Source organism: Phacochoerus africanus, chromosome 9, assembly GCF_016906955.1.
Source record: "Phacochoerus africanus isolate WHEZ1 chromosome 9, ROS_Pafr_v1, whole genome shotgun sequence".
NCBI lineage: Eukaryota > Metazoa > Chordata > Mammalia > Artiodactyla > Suidae > Phacochoerus > Phacochoerus africanus.
Genome location: NC_062552.1, coordinates 38,076,754 through 38,094,095, shown reverse-complemented (window position 1 = coordinate 38,094,095; position 17,342 = coordinate 38,076,754). Strand labels below are relative to the sequence as shown.

Genomic DNA, 17,342 nt, shown 5'->3' with positions numbered 1-17,342 from the left:
CTTGAACCTTTGCCTCCTCCCCACTCTCAGGTGCAGTCCTACCTGGAGAACCCCACCTCCTACCACCTGCAGCAGTCCCGGGACCAGAAGGTGCGGGAGTACCTGTCCGAGACCTACGGGAACAAGTTTGCCGCCCACATCAGCCCCGCCCAGGGCTCCCCAAAGCCCCTGCCAGCTGCCTCCCCAGGGGTGCGGGCCGGACACGTGTTGTCTTCCTCAGCCGGCAACAGTGCTCCCAACAGCCCCATGGCCATGCTGCACATCGGCTCCAACCCTGAGCGGGAGGTGAGTGAGGAGCTTGCTGGTGGCTGCCGCTAGCAGGGCTGGGGCAGCTGCTGTGCTCCTGCGACTCCTAGTCTAATGGAAGAGGCGAGGTACAGCCCTCAGGGTGAGGGGGAGACACAGCCCTGCCTCAGGGAGCCCCCGTCTGAAGGGAGACACAGCCCTGCCTCGGGGACCCCAGTCTCACATCGTCCCTACTTTAGAAAGCTCTACAAGGGAGACACAGGTGACTCACACAGGAAAGCCTAGCACATCTGCAAAGCCCTGTCCTGACAGAAGGAATATATAAAGTCACCTCTCTGGGCAACTTGGCTCCTTGGGCCTAGGCTTTGGGGCCTGGGGAACCTGGACAGCTCATCCTCTCTCTAGGCCTGTTTCCTTCCCCCCAGGTGAGCAGGTGGGGTGAGGTGGGCTTCAGGGTCCCTTCAGGTGGGTGGCTGCCCCAGTACCCCTTGCCCCCTGCCCTTGTGGGGGTGGGCCTCCCCAGTACGGACTTCTATTTCCCATTTCAGTTCGATGTCATCGACAACATCATGTGTCTGGACGATGTCCTGGGCTTCATCAATCCTGAAACTCAGATGCCCAACACGGTATTGGTGGCCAGCACGGGGTGGGGTGTCGGAGGGGCAGAGGCCCTGCCACAGCCGGGAGCCCGGAGAGACCTAGAGACGGGTCCCCACCTGGGTAGAGCGCGCATCTCGCTGAAGAGATGCGAGTTGCCGCCATCAAATCATGGGGCCAGGGCGCAGGGCCAAGGAGAGTTATGGATCCAGAGAGACCTGCCTGAGCCTGTGTTCAGGGCGGGGCTCTGCTGGGAGAGGTAGCTGGGGAGGGCTTCCTGAGTTGGGGTGTGGGCAGGACGCCCGGGGCTGGGCCTCAGCAGAGGGGAGCAGTGTGGCACAGGAGGACCTGGAGCTGATGGGTTCCTTTGGGTTATGAACCCCCCAACCGCCACCCTTCACCCCGACACACACCCAAGCCCAGGGCCCAGCAAGCATGGGCTTTGTCCCTCTCTCCAAGGGACAGGTGATATCAGGCTGGCTTTGTCCCCTGCCTCTGGCAGCCTCCTGGCAGCATTAATGCTCTCTGGGCTTCTCGGGCAGGTGCAAAGGGGCCAGGCTTGGACTCAAGAAGCCTGGAGTCTGGCTTTGGCTGTGACTTTGGGAAGCCCCTTAACTGTTCTGAGCCCCTGGGCATGATGCTTTCTACCCAGAGGATGGTGGGAAAATTAGATGAGGCAAGAAATTGGGGGCTGGGAGTTCCTGTTGTGGCGCAGCGGAAACGAATCTGATTGGGAACCATGACGTTGCGGGTTTGATCCCTGGCCTCACTCAGTGGGTCAAGGATCCGGCGTTGCCATGAGCTGCGGTGTGGGTGGCAGATGCGACTCAGATCCCATGTTGCTGTGGCTGTGGTGCAGGCCATCAGCTATAGCACCTATTGGACCACTAGCCTGGGAACCTCCATATGCCATAGGTTTGGCCCTAAAAAGAAAAAAAAAGAAACTAGGGGCTGGCTCTGTATAAAGGGGGCAAGAATTTACACCGAGCAGGTGGAATTTTGGGTGTCGCCTTCCTTTTTTGGAGACCCCTGAACCTCAGCTGCTCATTCCTGCCCCTGTGACCTGCTCCACTGAGGCAAAGTCCCCAATTCTTGCAGTGGGGAGTCAAGGTGATGGTGCCCAGTGGCTCAGGAGGAGCTCGCCAGGGCCAATGGGTGGGAAGCCTGCTGCTGGCAGGGGCAGGGAGGGCCTGGAAGGGGAGGGCCCAGGGCACGAGCATCTGACCCCTTCAGTGGCTCCTGTGAACCCCGTAGGGTTCTGGGCCTGTGGTTTTGCTCTGTGTGGATCTGTGGCAGGTTCTGGGAGATCTTTCCAGAGCTCAAATCTGTCCCCTGGGGACCCCTGTTTGAACCTTCAATGGCCGCTCATCACAAAACCCCAGGGTATTTGCAAGCAGAACCTGCATTCAGAATCCGGCCGTGTCTCCTGTCCCCCGCATCACTCTGCGCTTCTCTGGGCTCTGGCAGCCCGGCTTCTCTGCTCGGGAGAAGTGCCCTTCCTGCCTGTAGTGCCCTTCCTTACCACGCCCTCTGGAAACCTTCTAGAAGGTCCAGAGTAGATTAGGTGCCGCTCCCCTGGGCTTCCTAAGGCCCTGGGCCAAATCCTCTCCCCTTCTGCTCTCTCTCCACGGCTTCCGGCCCGGGCTGGCGGCTCCTTGAGGCAGAGCTGCATCTTATTCAGCTCTGGACTCTTCCCGGGACTGACTGAACCCAGTGCCGCTTCCCCCTTTGTCCTCGGGAATTGCTGTTCCTGGGACAATGAGCCCTGGAGAGAGCCCCCCTCGGACAGGGGGCTGCTCACCGGATCCCCTGCCCCTCCTCCGCCCACAGCTGCCCCTGTCCAGCAGCCACCTGAACGTGTACAGTGGAGACCCCCAGGTCACCGCCTCCCTGGTGGGCGTCACCAGCAGCTCCTGCCCGGCTGACCTGACCCAGAAGCGAGAGCTCACAGGTACCACCTCCCTGCCCTGCCCCGCCCCATGTCCCGTCTCGGGGGGTCCCCCTCCTGGTCCCCCTCCCTCCCAGCTCCTCTCTCTTCCCCTGGCCTCCAGATGCCGAGAGCCGGGCCCTGGCCAAGGAGCGACAGAAGAAGGACAATCACAACCTCAGTGAGTCTCACTGGCCCCCCTTCCTCCTCTCCCCTGGGCTGGCTAAAGAGCCACTCTGACCAGCATGGGCACGGGTTCTAGAGAGGATTCACCACTGGAAGCCTTAAAATCCTGGCACTGGCGGCTGGGTCGGCCCTGCCCTCTTCCCAGCGGCTGTGTCCAGGAGGGGGTGGGAAGGCGCTCCGGGGAAGAGATATGCATGAAACTCCTAGCCCTGCCGAGGGTCTATTCTGATCAGATTGTCTTCTTTAGGGCGTGGGACCTGGGGCGGGGGGTGGGGGGGGTGGGGGGGTGGGGGGGTGGAATTCTGAGCAGGGGAGGGAGTCCTCCCCACACAAGCTCTGCGGCCACAGTCTGACCCCCTTGCTTGTGTCTGGCCTCGCCAACCCCCTCCCCCTCATAGGAATCCCATTTGGCTGGTCACTAGTTCCTTCCCAGGAGGGCTAAGGTGCCCCTCCGTAAGGCTCTGCCCTACTCCCCCGGTGGGGGGGGGCTTCACCCCTCTAATTGCTCCTTCTGGAATCTGTTACCTTTAGTTGAAAGGAGACGGAGGTTCAACATCAATGACCGCATCAAGGAGTTGGGAATGCTGATCCCCAAGGCCAACGACTTGTGAGTGGGCTTCCTGGAGGAAGGGGTGGGGCGGGCAGCAGCTGACAGGTATTATCTGCACCCAGCATCTTGCCGGATGTCAGCGGGAAGGGACAAGGGACAGAAGAGAATCCCATGTTGCTGCCTTAAAGAGCTTATCATTTGTGGGGGGAAAAGAAGACCCCTCCATTTACACTTTATGGAGGGGTAGATGTCCTGGAAGTGAGAGTGGGGTCAAGGGAGGCTTCCTGGAGGAGGAGTCAGGCTGGGAAATTTTGGCGAGGGCCTGGGACTGGTGCAGAGGTGGTGCAGGAGTAGTTAGAGTTGGGGATGGGTGTGGTTTTTGTTTGTTTGTTTGTTTGTTTTGTCTTTTTGCCTTTTCTAGGGCCACTCCCTCGGCTTATGGAGTTTCCCAGGCTAGGGGACTAATCGCAACTGTAGCCACTGGCCTACACCAGAGCCACAGCAACTCAGGATTGGAGCCTCGTCTGCAACCTACACCACAGCTCACGGCTACACCAGATCCTTAACCCACTGAGCAAGGCCAGGGATTGAACCCACAACCTCATGGTTCCTAGTCGGATTCGTTAACCACTGAGCCACGACGGGAACTCCGGGTGTGGGTTTTGGTGGCAGGAAGGAAAGGCCTGGGGAAGGAAGCTGTTCCGAATGGCTTGGTTCTTGGGATTAGCGAGGTGGGTGGTGGCACCTTAGTCACGGGAGGGCCTGTTCTGTGCAGATGGAGATCAGCCGCCTCCATAAGCAGGATGGCCACGACTGGGGTTTGGGGCAAAATTGGGACAGGCAGGCGACAGAGGCTTCTGAAACCAAAGCAGGGTCTTATTTGCACCCACCAAGCTCCCAGCAAATACTTGGCCGCTCTTCTGAGCACGCATCTCTGATTCTGCCTGGCCTGCAGGGACGTGCGCTGGAACAAGGGCACCATCCTCAAGGCCTCTGTTGACTACATCCGGAGGATGCAGAAGGACCTGCAGAAGTCCCGGGAGCTGGAGAACCACTCTCGGCGCCTGGAAATGACCAACAAGCAGCTCTGGCTCCGCATCCAGGTCTGGCTCCTGCCTGCCCTTGGACTTCTTGGGTAGCGCTCACTCCTGACCCCTGGCCTGGGTCCTGACCCCAGGGGCAGTGCTTACACTTCTGAAGTTGGAGATGTGGGGGTGAGGCCCATGAGGAGGGAAGATGTATCAGTCAGGAGGCTATAGTTTGGTAACAAACAATCCCCAGCCACTTTAAGCAACAAATATCAGCTCGAGGTTCTGCTCTGGGAGATCCTCATTCCAGAACCGGAACCCAGGCTGATGGACAGACCCATCTAGAGCTGGCTCTTCAAGCCTTGTGTCACTCTTAGGGCGACACTTGCTCCTTCTGCTCACATTTCCTTGATTGCTTCAAGTACATGCCTACCTAAGCTCAAGGGGGCAGGAAAGGGCCAACCTACCCCTGTGGGAGGCAGAGAGCTGGAGCTATTTGGTGGGTGGTGCTAAGACTCATCACACAGGGCGAGCAAAAGGACAAAGGCTCGAGAGAGTCAATCCTTCCACCTGGAGCTTCCCAGCCCTGGCTCTGTGTTAAAGGCCTCTTGTCCTCTTTGGACTTGACATTGGTCATCTATATAGCAGGTGACTGGTGGTTCCCGTCATGACTTAGCATAATGAACCCGATTAGTATCCGTGAGGACTTGGGTTCAATCCCTGGCCTCACTCAGTGCGTCAAGGATCCGGTGTTGTCATGAGCTGTGATGTAGGTCACAGATGTGGCTTGGATCGGGCATGGCTGTGGGTGTGGTGTAGGCTGGCAGCTACAGCTCCAACTTGACCCCTAGCCTGGGAACTTCCATATGCTGCAGGTACGGCCCTAAAAAAAAGGGGGGGTGCTGCTGGACTGCAGCTTTACATTTTTCCCAATTTATATTACAATCTAGCACACATAGCAAGCCTCCGAGTGAAAAATCAAAGTTTCATGAAAGAACCCTCATCCATCATAGATGCAATGCATTCTGATAATTTCTAGTCTAGTCTAGCCCAGGCAAGTCCATTTCAATTAAAAAAAGAAAACAGAAAGAGAGTTGGTCAAGACTCACTAAGGTGGTTTCACAACCCACTAATGAGATGTGACTTGGAATTTGAAAAAACACTGGTCTAAACTCTAGGGCTGCCCTGTGCTTCCTCCCAGCTGAGGTGTTTTGTGGTCCTGGGTGCCAGGCTGCAGCTGGCGCCCCTGGGTGTCTGCTTCCAGCCCTCTCTCTCCCCCACCTGCAGGAGCTGGAGATGCAGGCTCGCGTGCACGGCCTCCCCACCACCTCCCCGTCGGGCATGAACATGGCCGAGCTGGCCCAGCAGGTGGTGAAGCAGGAGCTGCCCAGTGAGGAGGGGCCCGGGGAGGCCCTGCTGCTGGGGGCTGAGGTCCCGGACCCGGAGCCCCTGCCGGCCCTGCCCCCCCAGGCCCAGCTGCCCCCACCAGCCCAGCCGCCCCAGCCCCCCTCCCCATTCCACCACCTGGACTTCAGCCACGGCCTGAGCTTTGGGGGCGGGGGCACCGAAGGGCCCCCAGGCTACCCTGAACCTCTGGGGCCCGAGCACGGCTCCCCGTTCCCCAACCTATCCAAGAAGGATCTGGACCTCATGCTTCTGGACGACTCACTGCTACCACTGGCCTCCGACCCCCTCTTCTCCACCATGTCCCCTGAGGCCTCCAAGGCCAGCAGCCGCAGGAGCAGCTTCAGCATGGAGGAGGGCGAGGTGCTGTGACCGGGGCTCCGGGGGCAGGCCTGGGGGGGCTGGGAGGGCCAGGGCCGCTCCTTCCCACCCTCCAGGCTGCACTTGAGTGTGAAGTAGCCCTGCCTCCCTCCTCCTTGTCGGTCCCCCCGTTTGGACTTAGTGCCCGCTTGGCATCCTGTGGGGTCGGGAGCCCCCCACCCACGGGCAGCCCTCTGGATGGGGCTGGGTGGGAGTAGGTTTCAAGCCGGCTCCTGGAGGTGAAATCGTGAGGGGAAGGGAGGTAAGAAGAGGACCTGGCCTCTGGGTCTGGCCCCCCCACCAATGGAGGGGGCCTCGTTGGAATAAGGGGTTCAGAAGTTCTTTCCCTGAGGTAGTGACTGGTCCAGGGGGTGCCCAGGCCTCCTGCCTTTCTGGGACTCCAATGGCAACAAGCCTGTCCTCCAGCCTGGCACTGTCCCCCGCCCCCGCACAGGTGGGGCACTCCCACCCCCCTTTGGTGCTAACAGCTCTCCACCAGGTGATGTGAGGGCGGGGGTGGCCAGAAAGGGGGGGGGCAGTGCTGGGTTCAAGTTAGAGTGTGGGGTCACTGCTGGAAGAGCAGCTCCCCTCCAAGGCTCCCCACTTTGTGCCTTTAGTAAACACTGTGCTTTGTATCCACGTGTCCTGTCTCTTTGGAGGGGGTCTGGGGCTGACAGAGACGGGAGGATTTAACCCAAGGGGCTCCTTTCTGGATTCAAAGTTCAAAGGCCCCCAGTGGGAATCAGGGATGGCAAATACAGACAGGAGAGACCAAGTCCATCACCCGGGTTCCCCCAGCTCCCCAGCCCTGCCCTGTAGGAAGCGGGATGGAGATCTAGCCTTGCTTAGGGGGCTTGGGTGCTGCTGGGGGCACTGTCCCTCCTCGTGGCCACAAGGTGGCGCTGCAGCCTCGCTGGTCACCTCTAGCTCTGGCCTGAGACCGCTGAGCTGGGCGAAACCCTGTTGCTGTAACCTCCGCTACTGTTCCTAGCAGCTGCTCTGGGGCACTGTTGGTCCAGGCTGCCCCTGGCAGGGGACGAGCGGCATGTTTCTCCTCTCCCCACCCCCAGTTCCAGTGGTGATCTCATCAGGTCTTTCCCCTCTGTGGGTGGCTGCCTGGTCTGGGGAGGCAGCGCCTCCTGCTTTCTGAAAGTATCTCAAGCAGGACAGGCTCCCTAGGAAGTGAGGGGCTGTGTCTGTCTGTGGATCTGGGGAAACGGGGAACCCACATGAATAGTCTATGGGGAGGCGGGAGTGCAGGAGGCTGATTGGAGCCAGGGGCGTGGGTCTTGCTCCAGCTCTATCCTGGGGAATAAGTCTCTGCAAAATCTTTCCTCTCTTTGGACTAAAGCCCCCTGCCCTGCCCTGCCCCAATCATAGTTCCCCAGGCCTCTGCTCCAGGATCCTGGGACTTCATGATCTCACCAAGGATGGGGAAATGGGCTTGGGGCAGAGAGGGGTGATGACGGGGGCGGGGGGGGGGGGCGTGAGCTTTTCGAGCCCTAGGGGGCTGGTGGGGTGGGGGAGGAGAGAGTCTTTGGGGGCTTTGTCTAGTTCTCCCTCAACTTTCCAGAGTCTCTTTGGACCAAAACAGCTTCCTCCTCATGAGGCCCTGAGAGGCCAAAGAGGCCTAATTTAAAGGAAAAAAAAAAAAAAAATCCCAGGATGAAAATGGCTAAGAGGGCAATTTCCTCCTTGCAGAATGAGAGATCAAATCAATGTTGGAGCAATTAACGTGTGTGGGAGAGAAGGAAAGGGGGCCTGACGGGTGGGTGCTGATGGCGGCTGGGCTGGGGATTAATCTCAAGGTCAGATAGAGCGTGGATGACCTTGCGGAGGTGGAGCCAGCCCAGGCCCTCACTGACACCTCCTTCCAGTTCCAGGCCCCGCCCCACTGCCAGGACCTGCCCACGGCCTGAGATTCTTCCTGCCTCACACACACCCTCAGCCCCTTCTGGGGCAAGACCAGGACTCTGGCTGGGAGATACCTGCTGGGGAGCATGGGGGTGTGGGAATTCCAAGGCCTGTCCTTTGGGCCATGGAGGACTCTCTCCTACCCCTGTCTGTTATTCCCTTCACCCTGGGGACTGACTCAGTGGAGTGGAAAGCAGAGCACCTGCCTGCTGGCTTTCTGCCCCGTGGTTCCTTCAGTCTGGCCACCACCTGCAGCTTGGGGAGCAGGGTCTGGACCGCCCACTGGGCGGTACTCAGGGTGTAAGTCAGGGTTCTTCCCACAAGAGGGCGCCACAGGGCCAGGAGCAGGCAGCTGCCGGCCCATCTGATGGCCACTGAGGACTCTCGCCTAGTTGCCGGCTCTGCAGTCCTACCAGTGTGCTTAAGGCAGGCACAGGGGCTCCCTCCAGAATTTCAACAAGCCACCAGAAAGCGTTCGTGTATCTGGGACTGGTCTGCATGACCCTTAGCCAGTGGCTAGAACGGAGGTTGACAGCTTCCCACTGGTGGCTATGAACATCTCTTCTTAAATAGGAAGAGTTTTCTTCTTCTTTTTTTAATCCATTGACCTGGCCCTGTAGAATTCTTGTGAACTCCTGAACAGGCAGAGATGTTTTTCTCCCCTTGTGTGGCTCTGCCTACAGCATGTGGAAGTTCCCTGGCCAGAGATCAAACCCATGCCATAGTAGCGACCTGAGCAACCCCAGTGCCAATGCTGGATCTTTAACCTGCTGTGCCACAAGAGCACTACGAGGATGCAGTCTTCATCCACGCCCTTTATTTGGTAGACAACCCCTTTTCAGACGTCAGGTCCACGAAGGAGGAAATTGTTTGTAAAAAGGTGGAGTGGGTGAGGGCTGGTATGAAAGAGGAAATAGACCTGTCTAACCCTCTCATTTCACTGAGGAAGCCCCGACGACGGCCTCGAGAACAAGCAAAAGTGTGAAAAAGCAGTGGGGTCTGGGAAGAGATTCAAGCCCTGTCGGGGGAGGACAAACAGCTACAGACAGCTTCCTTGGGTCACCTGTGGCGCCCCACAGCCAAGCAGGTGCACAGGGTGAGAGGGTCCCGCCACCCTCAGCTCTACTTCCTGAATCTGCCTGTCCTTTCTCACCAGCTGCCAGCTACTCACCTCTTGACCTGAGAGGCAGTGGGGATTCGACGCCCACAAAATAAGACAGACCCACTCACTTGGGTGTACACACAGGAAGGTGGCTTTCCACCCCTGCTGTGCACAGAGCATCTCCCTGCTCGTTGGGACAGAGGCCCAAGAGGGGGCTCTGGCCCAGCTGCAGATGGGTGGGGGTGGCACTGCCTCTCGGCTCCTTAACCCACTGAGTGAGGCCAGGGATCGAACCCGCATCCTTGTGGATCCTAGTCAGGTTCTTTACTGCTGAGCCACAACGGGAGCTCCCACCCAGCATTCTTTTAAATCAGAAACTCTTCACTGTTTGGAGCCACTGGCTCGGATGAGAGTCTGATACACACTATGGATCTTCACCTCTCCCTCACCCGACCCGCAGCCTCCTAAAAACACGCCCCAAGTCTAACCCTCCTGCTCCCGACCCCATGCCTCCCTCCCTGTCTCAGAGCCGGGGCCGTGCCATGCCACCTGGCCTGCCCCATCCCGTCCCTCACCTCCTGAGACCTTCGCCTCGAGGGGATCCAGCCCCCATCCCCCTCTCAGGCTCCTCCAGCCTCATCTTTTTCTTTGCTCTCTCTTTTCCGAGGGGGGCAGTGGAATTTATACAATATTTAAGCAGCCAGAGCCAAGTCCGGGAAGATATTATTAATGTAAAAGGGACGGGCTGCAAATGCTTTTGGACCTGGTTACAATTAGAGGGTGATTTTTCTAAAGGTCAATGAATTCAGATAATATCCACAGGGGGGAGAGAAATTTAATACCTTTTTAGTGAATTAATTAATTATAATATTATATCAGCTTGGGGTTCTTTTCCAGAGTGATTAAGGGAGCGATCCGTCTTCTTTGAGGCCGGGGAGCGGCACCGGCCGCCAGCGAGGACCCTGTCTCCGGGCTCAGGGTGGGGGGCCTTCCTCTCCTCTCAACCCTCAACCTGATGGTGGCCAGGGAGCTGGGAGAGGCAGGCAGGACCCAGTCCACGACTGGCAGTGACTTTTCCCCTCGGCCGGTGCCCCAGGCCTGGCCCTCTGGCTGCCCCGTCACTGAGCCTCACACTATGGGTTATGGCCTCCTCCATTGCACCTGGAGAAACTGAGGCCCCTGACCTGAACCCCACTATGAGTTAAGATAGGCAGGGGTGGCAGAGCTCTCTGGAAATAATGAAAAGGGTCTCCCCCCATCTCCCACACCAAGCCTTCTGGGAAAATCTCCACTGGCCTGTGAAGTTCCCCTTTCTGAAAGAGGCTGAGGGCAGAGCCCAGGCTCTGCTTGTAAGACGAACATGCCCCAGCAGTGCTGCTAAGTCAAGTTGCTGTGAGGCCTGAAGGGATCCGAAAGTGCCCCCGGGGAAAGGTGCTTCTCATCTGCTTGCACATGCATCCATGTATTCAGTCATTCAACAAACATTTGCGCACCCTTTCGTTGTGCACAAACGGAAATAGCTCTTCTGGAGGCCCCGCCCATCACATCTTGAGCTCCAGGTGCTCCTCTGAGTGGGCTGAGGATGCTTTCCGCCCAGAGAGCAGCCCTCCCTTCGCCTCCGCTTGGGGGCAGGAAGACTTGCTGGAAGATTGTGGTCTTTCATGCCCTCAGCAAACCCTGACACTATGTAAAGCCGGCTGCATGCTGGGTGCTGGGGATTCCCTGGGTGGATGAGGGACAGTCCCTACTCTCTAGGAGCCAGTGCCCAGGCAGGTGGGGCAAGGAGACAGAGGCATGAACAGCCGTGATGATTCAGTGAAGGGTTTAAGGAAGGCAGATGTGATGGAAAGTCAATCGTGAGGAACAGGCTGAAGGGGGTTGGGGGGGCGGCCACAGTGCGTGAAGGCCTGAGGGACAGGGGCGTCTGCGGATTGGAGGGCTGGTGAGTCTGGCAGCAGGCGCGGCTGGGGGCCCAGGCATTGACCGGAAGACTCTTCTACCAGGCATGGGTTCTGGGTCCAGGAAAGCCGGGAACAGCAAAACCACAGGTGCTTGAGCTGAAATGTGGGCTCATGTGGGCTGGGCCATGGCGTGCCCGTTAAGGGGAGTGGGGGAGACCTTCTCTGCCTCAGTTTCCCCTTCTGCCACGGGGGCTGGGGATCTCTATCTCCTAGGGCTGTTGTGGGAACCAAAGGACGACCTGAAAGGAAGCCCAGGCACATCCTTTCGCTCAACGGGTGGTCCAGACAGACGTCCCTTCGGGGGTGGGGGGGGGGTCAGGACCCTGTTCTCGGTTGTGCCCGCAATTCCTGCTTCCTCCCAAGGGGGCGCTAGCGAGGCCCTGGCCTGGGGATCTCTGGGGCAGAGAGGGAGTCCAGCGTTTTCCTCCCCTCGTCGCTCCCTCCAGGTCCCCGCCCGCCTCGGCCCTGGCGGCCCCCTCCCCGCCCCCACCCTCTCCTCCCTTTCCGTGTGCGGCGGGCCGGGAGGGCCTTCCCATTGTACTATCTTTGGGCCCTAAATTAAAATTGATGACATCTTGAAATGAGCAGTGAGGGTAATTTTGCTTCTGAGCCGGGATGCTAATGAGGCCCCTTAATGGTGCGAACGCCGAGCTGACGGGTCGTGTGTCACGCGCGGCGGCAAGGGGGGTAATGGCCGCGGTAAGTGCCGGTAATTACACCCTGTCTCGCTGTATTTTGGCAGGCCTGGTGGGAGAGCGGGGGCTCCATCCCCGCCGCCCCGGCGCCCCCCACCCGCGCCGCGGGCCTGACAGCCAGAGATACCCCCCTCCGCCCTCCAGGCCCCGCAACTCCCGCCCCACCCGAAACCCCCCGGGCCTGGGGCCCAGCGGCCCTCGCCCCCGCCCCCGCCAGGCACACGGAGTCACCCGCTGTGCACCCCACAGCCTGGGCTCAGCACCAACAGGCACACCCGTGCTCACCCCACCATGCTCCCACCCCCATCCACACCCTGCGAACACACACAGCTCGCCGTCCACCCACGAACGTGCGGACACACACGCGTCCTCAAAGAGCACCCACGCGTCGAGCACCCCTGTGCTTCACGCGTGTTACCGCTCATCCTCCCCTCTCGGCTCTCTCTCCTGAGCTGGGCACCACTAGTCCCATTTTCTTTTTCTTTTCTTTTTTTTTGTCTTTTTAGGGTCACAGCTTATGGAGGTTCCCAGGCTAGGGGTCAAATCGTAGCTGTAGCTGATGGCCTGCTCCACAGCCACAGCAACTGGGATCCCAGCCTCGTCTGCGACCTACGTTACAGCTCACATCAAGGCGGGATCCTTAAACCACTGAGGGAGGCCAGGGATCAAACCTGCGTCCTCATGGATACTCCCCTAGTCCCATTTTCTGACACGGACCCTGAGCGGGGGGAGCAACTTGTGCTGGATCACACATCTGGACAGTGGCAGAGGCGGCAGTGAAGTCAGGTCTGTCTTACGTTGCAGTCTTGGCACCCACAGTGTTACCTCTTCTGTGTGCCTGTGTGTACACCTTTCCATGTACAGACACACGCATGCCTGGGTGTGCAAGTGTATTTCTCATACAAGAGGTCACCTATCTCCTCTGTGCACCCAAATACAGCTCCTAGTGTGCTGGGCAGGATTTCCTGTCATAGCTCAGCAGGTTAAGAATCAGATAGAGCGTTTGTGAGGATGCGGGTTCAATCCCTGGCCTCACTTAGCGGGTTAAGGGTCGGTGTTGCTGCAGGCTGTGGCATAGGTTGCAGATGTGGCTCGGATCTGGCGTGGCTGCGGCTGTGGCGTGGGCCTCAACTGCAGCTCTGATTCAACCCCTAGCCTGGGAACATCCATGTGCTGCAGGTGCAGCCCTAACAAGAAAAAAACAAAAGCCATGCGCTGGGCAGACATTGACCTAGCACTGTTGACACACACAGATGCACAGGTGGATTTAGCACACACACACACACATAGTCACACACATGTATGAACGTGCTTGGATAGCACTGTGTTCACACTCCGTGTGCACACACGCTGCTAGTCAGGCAGCCACTCCAAGTCCAGCATCTCAGTTTCTAAAGAAGGAGAAATAGGTCCTGCTCCACCTCCCTCCCCAGCAATTGTTAGGGCAGAATGACAGCTACACAAGGGAGTGTGATGTGCCCTCCTAAACCCCCCGCCCCCTGCAGAAACATACACTGGGCGCATGTACAGACATGCATACACTCTGATCTCGTGGTGTCTAAGCCCTCCGTGCATGCAACATGCAGACATATTTCTGTACAGACACAATCCATGTGCACTGAACACACATACACAGCCCTGGTTTCGAGCCCCAAGTGTGCACAGCAGTGGAACTGGAAACTCCACAAAGCCCATAGTTACTTGTCATGTGTATATCCTACCCCCCCACCCCATCCCTGCCCTGGAGAAAATGTTTATCAACCTGATAACAATAGAGGGTAAAAGCATGGACTTTGGAGAGGGAGGGCTTGGGTTCTTGGCATGGCTCCATCACTTTACTTGCTGTGTGATCTTGGGCAAGTTACTTAATCTCTCTGTGTCTCGTTTTCTTCCTCTGTAAAATGGGATAGGGATACCGTGCGGGTTCAATCCCTGGCCTCGCTCAGTGGGTCAGGGGTCTGGTGTTGCCGTGAACTGCGGTGTAGGTTGCAGACTTGGCTTGGATCCTGCATTGGGTGCAGGGGTCCCTCCCCCACGATGCAGGTCAGGATGTGACAGGTACTGAGAGGTGGGCAGTGGAAGGCAGAAGATGGAGTACTTAAGCCTGGGGTGGTCAGGGAGGGCTTCCTGGAGGAAGAGGGCTTTGGGCTGGGCCTTGAGAACTGTAGCCACCATTTATCAAGCATCTACTCTGTGCCAGGCTCTGTGCAAAACACTTGGTGTGAATTAATCCCCCAAGTTCTCTGTGAGCCCCAGGAGGCGGTTACTGGCATATCCACATTACGGATGAGGCGAAAAAGGTACAGACACATTAGGTAAGTTGTCCGAGGACAGGAGGGGCTGAGAGGAGAGGAGGGGCGAGGAATTCCGGACGCGAGAGCAGCATGTGTCAGAAATAGAGCAACAGATGGGAAAATGCCTCCCGGGGGCTCTCGTTGGTACACTGTACCAGTTTCCAGATAATGAGAAGGGGGGAGCATCTGGAGGGGCGTTCTGACCTAATTGCTGTGTCTCTGGCGGGGACACCAGGGACCTAGTGGGGGTGGGGTGGCCAGCACTGCCCGCAGGAGCTGGAGCTGCTTCTCCTTCCCCTCTTCCCGCCCAGGACCAATCAGGGAAGGGCTGGGTCATCCTGAGCATCCTGGCCCCTGGACACCAGGCCTGACCCTCAGGAGAGGGACTGGAAGAGGACTCGGGAGGGCAAGAAGGCACGTTGGAGGAGGTGGTGAGGGGCCATATCTCTGTCTGCCACTGTCCCCCCAAGCCAGCAGGGCCGCATTCCCGGGCTGGCTCCCTTGGGTTCCTCCATAAGGAATAAATGCTCAGCAGGGCACCCAAGGCTCTCCCTGCAATCGGCCCAATGTCCTGTTTGGCCTCATGTCCATTAAAGCAGCCCAAGACCTGCCAAGCTGGTCCAGTCGTCATCCTCAAAGAGATCAGAGATGTAGGAGTTCCCGTGGTGGCGCAGTGGTTAACGAATCGGACTAGGAACCATGAGGTTGCGGGTTTGATCCCCGGCCTTGCTTGGTGGGTTGAGGATCTGGCATTGCCCTGAGCTGTGGTGTGGGTTGCAGACACGGCTCGGATCCCGCGTTGTGGCTGGGGCATAGGCCAGTGGCTATAGCTCTGATTGGACCCCTAGCCTGGGAACTCCATATGCCGCAGGAATGGACCTAGAAAATTCAAAAAGACCAAAAAAAAAAAAAAAGAGCTCAGAGATGTATTTTTCAGTGTTTGCACAAGCTTTTCCCACTTGTGGTATGTTTTTCGAGACCCAGCCCACCTAAGTGCCCCATCTTCCACAGAGCTCTCTTGGTTCAGGCCCTTTGGGGCCCCTCCACCCTGCATAAGTATCTCAAGTCCTCAGGCAGCAAGTGAACACCAGTTAGGGAATGCCCCTCATCCGCTTGGGCAGTTGGTTGGATATCTGGCCTCAGCCCCTGTCCCCTGCCCTCTGCAGGTCCTCCCTCATACCTGCTCCCAATCCATCTGGTCACCTGCCTCCCCCCCGCCACCCGCAGTCTTTACCCCAGACATTAAGCAGTTTTAACCTCTTTCTCTAAATCCCCATGTGGGGAGTTCCTGTGTGGCTCAGCGGTAATAAGCCCGACTAGTATTCATGAGGACTCAGGTTCGATCCCCCGCCTAACTGAAAGGGTTAAGGATCTGGTGCTGCTATGAGCTGAAGTTTAGGTCACAGATGCTGCTGGAATCCCGTTGCTGTGGCTGTGGTGTAAGCTGGCACCTGCAGCTCTGGGAACGTCAATGTGCTGCAGGTGCGGCCCTAAAAAGCAAAAAAATAAAATAAAAAAATAAACCCCAGTGTGCCCTAGCCGCACCCCCCACAGGGAGCCCTGGCCCCCACATCCCACATGACCCTTGCGGGGAGGGGGCAGGAGGAGAAGTGGCGGGGCTTCTGAGGCCGCAAGTCAGGGGTTACATCTCAGCCCTTCCCCTTTCTGGTGGCGGGAATCTGGGAAAGTCCTCCACCCATATCGCTGTTTTCTTCCTTCTTCTGTTGATTGGAGGTGGGGGGGCAACAACCCAACCCCCCAGGCTAAGGATTCCCCAGGAGTGGTGGGTACAGCACCTGGCCCATGGCAGGCAGGGGAGGGGCTGACCTTGTGGGAACATATCATTTATTGTCCAGAGCAGGACCCTGGAAGGGGGGAAGGGGGCCCTGTGGATGATTGATTGCATCAGGGCAGCAGGTGAGAACTAGGCCTGTCTGGGGAGAAGCAGGCTGTGTGGTCACTAGATCTCTACACAGGGTCCCTCCCCTTCCTGCCCACAGCTCTGGTAGGATGAGCTAGGGTGGTCATGCGCTCCCATTGGCCAGTAGGCTTGGCCACCTGGGGGCCCTCGGGAGCCAGCACTGTCTGGCACGTGGGATGCATGTAGAGAGGGTCACAGCTGGGGTAGAATCTCTTGAGGGGGTAGGGACATCCTAGCTATTGAGGGTGGCTTCCAAGGCTAGACCCGAGAGAGGAAATATGAGAGGTGGGAAGATGGGTAGGGGACCCCAAATCCCAAGATGCTCTCCTGGGGGTACCAACAACCCCATTACAGAAACTGGTAACTGTCACCCTTATAAGCACTGGCTTTGCCAGGCAGATCCTCCTCCGAGCACTTTCCATGCTCCCCTCATTGTCACACCCAGCCTCGGTGGGTGTGGGGAGTGGCACTCATTATCCCCACTGTACAGAGAGAAAGCTGAGGCACCCAGGGGACGAGTAACTTAGGGAGAGCTGGAATCTGAACCCGGGTGGCCTGTCCCTGTTCCCTGAGGCCCTGCTGTGGCTTATAGAGAAGATAAGCTGTGTCCCTGGAGGCAAGTGGCTCCACGGGGAGGGGCAAGTCACTTTCCATCCAAGTCCCAATTCTGTACTTCGTGAGATCCGGGAAATTCTGTGGGAAGCAGCAGGCCTTGTAGGAAGTAGCTGGGCTTTGGAGCCAGACCCAGCTTTGCATCTGGCTCCATGGCTTCCTAGCTGTGTGAACCCCGGGTACATTTCTCACGCTCATGGAGCCTCAGTCTCCCCTTCTGGAAAATACCTGTTCTGTCGTGTGTCAGAGGATCCAGATGAAACTGAGGTAGGTGGGTGGGTGTTCAGAGCCCACAATTCTTTTTTTTTTTAGGGCTGCACCTGCAGCATACGGAGGTTCCCAGGCTAGGGATCGAATCGGAGCTATAGCTGCTGGCCACAGCCACAGCCACAGCAACCAGGATCCGAGCTGCGTCTGCAGCCTACACCACAGCTCACAGAAACACAGGATCCTTAACCCACTGAGCAAGGGTAAGAACCCGAATCCTCATGGATCCTAGTCGGGTTTGTTAACCACTGAGCCACAAAGGGAACTCCACACAATTC

At 58.0% G+C, this 17,342-nt stretch overlaps 1 protein-coding gene across 2 annotated transcripts in view; it reads left to right on the top strand.

Moving 5' to 3' along the window:
• TFEB (transcription factor EB) overlaps window positions 1–6,933 on the top strand; it is a 50,206-nt gene extending 43,273 nt beyond the window's left edge. For both annotated transcript variants that reach the window (XM_047794916.1, XM_047794917.1), the window contains exons 3-9: window positions 31–285; window positions 795–872; window positions 2,674–2,794; window positions 2,895–2,951; window positions 3,488–3,563; window positions 4,462–4,609; window positions 5,822–6,933. In XM_047794916.1, coding sequence (XP_047650872.1) covers window positions 31–285; window positions 795–872; window positions 2,674–2,794; window positions 2,895–2,951; window positions 3,488–3,563; window positions 4,462–4,609; window positions 5,822–6,310 — 1,224 coding nt within the window. In that variant the 3' untranslated portion in view covers window positions 6,311–6,933. The remainder of the gene's footprint in view (window positions 1–30; window positions 286–794; window positions 873–2,673; window positions 2,795–2,894; window positions 2,952–3,487; window positions 3,564–4,461; window positions 4,610–5,821) is intronic.
• The last annotated feature ends 10,409 nt before the right edge of the window (window positions 6,934–17,342 follow it).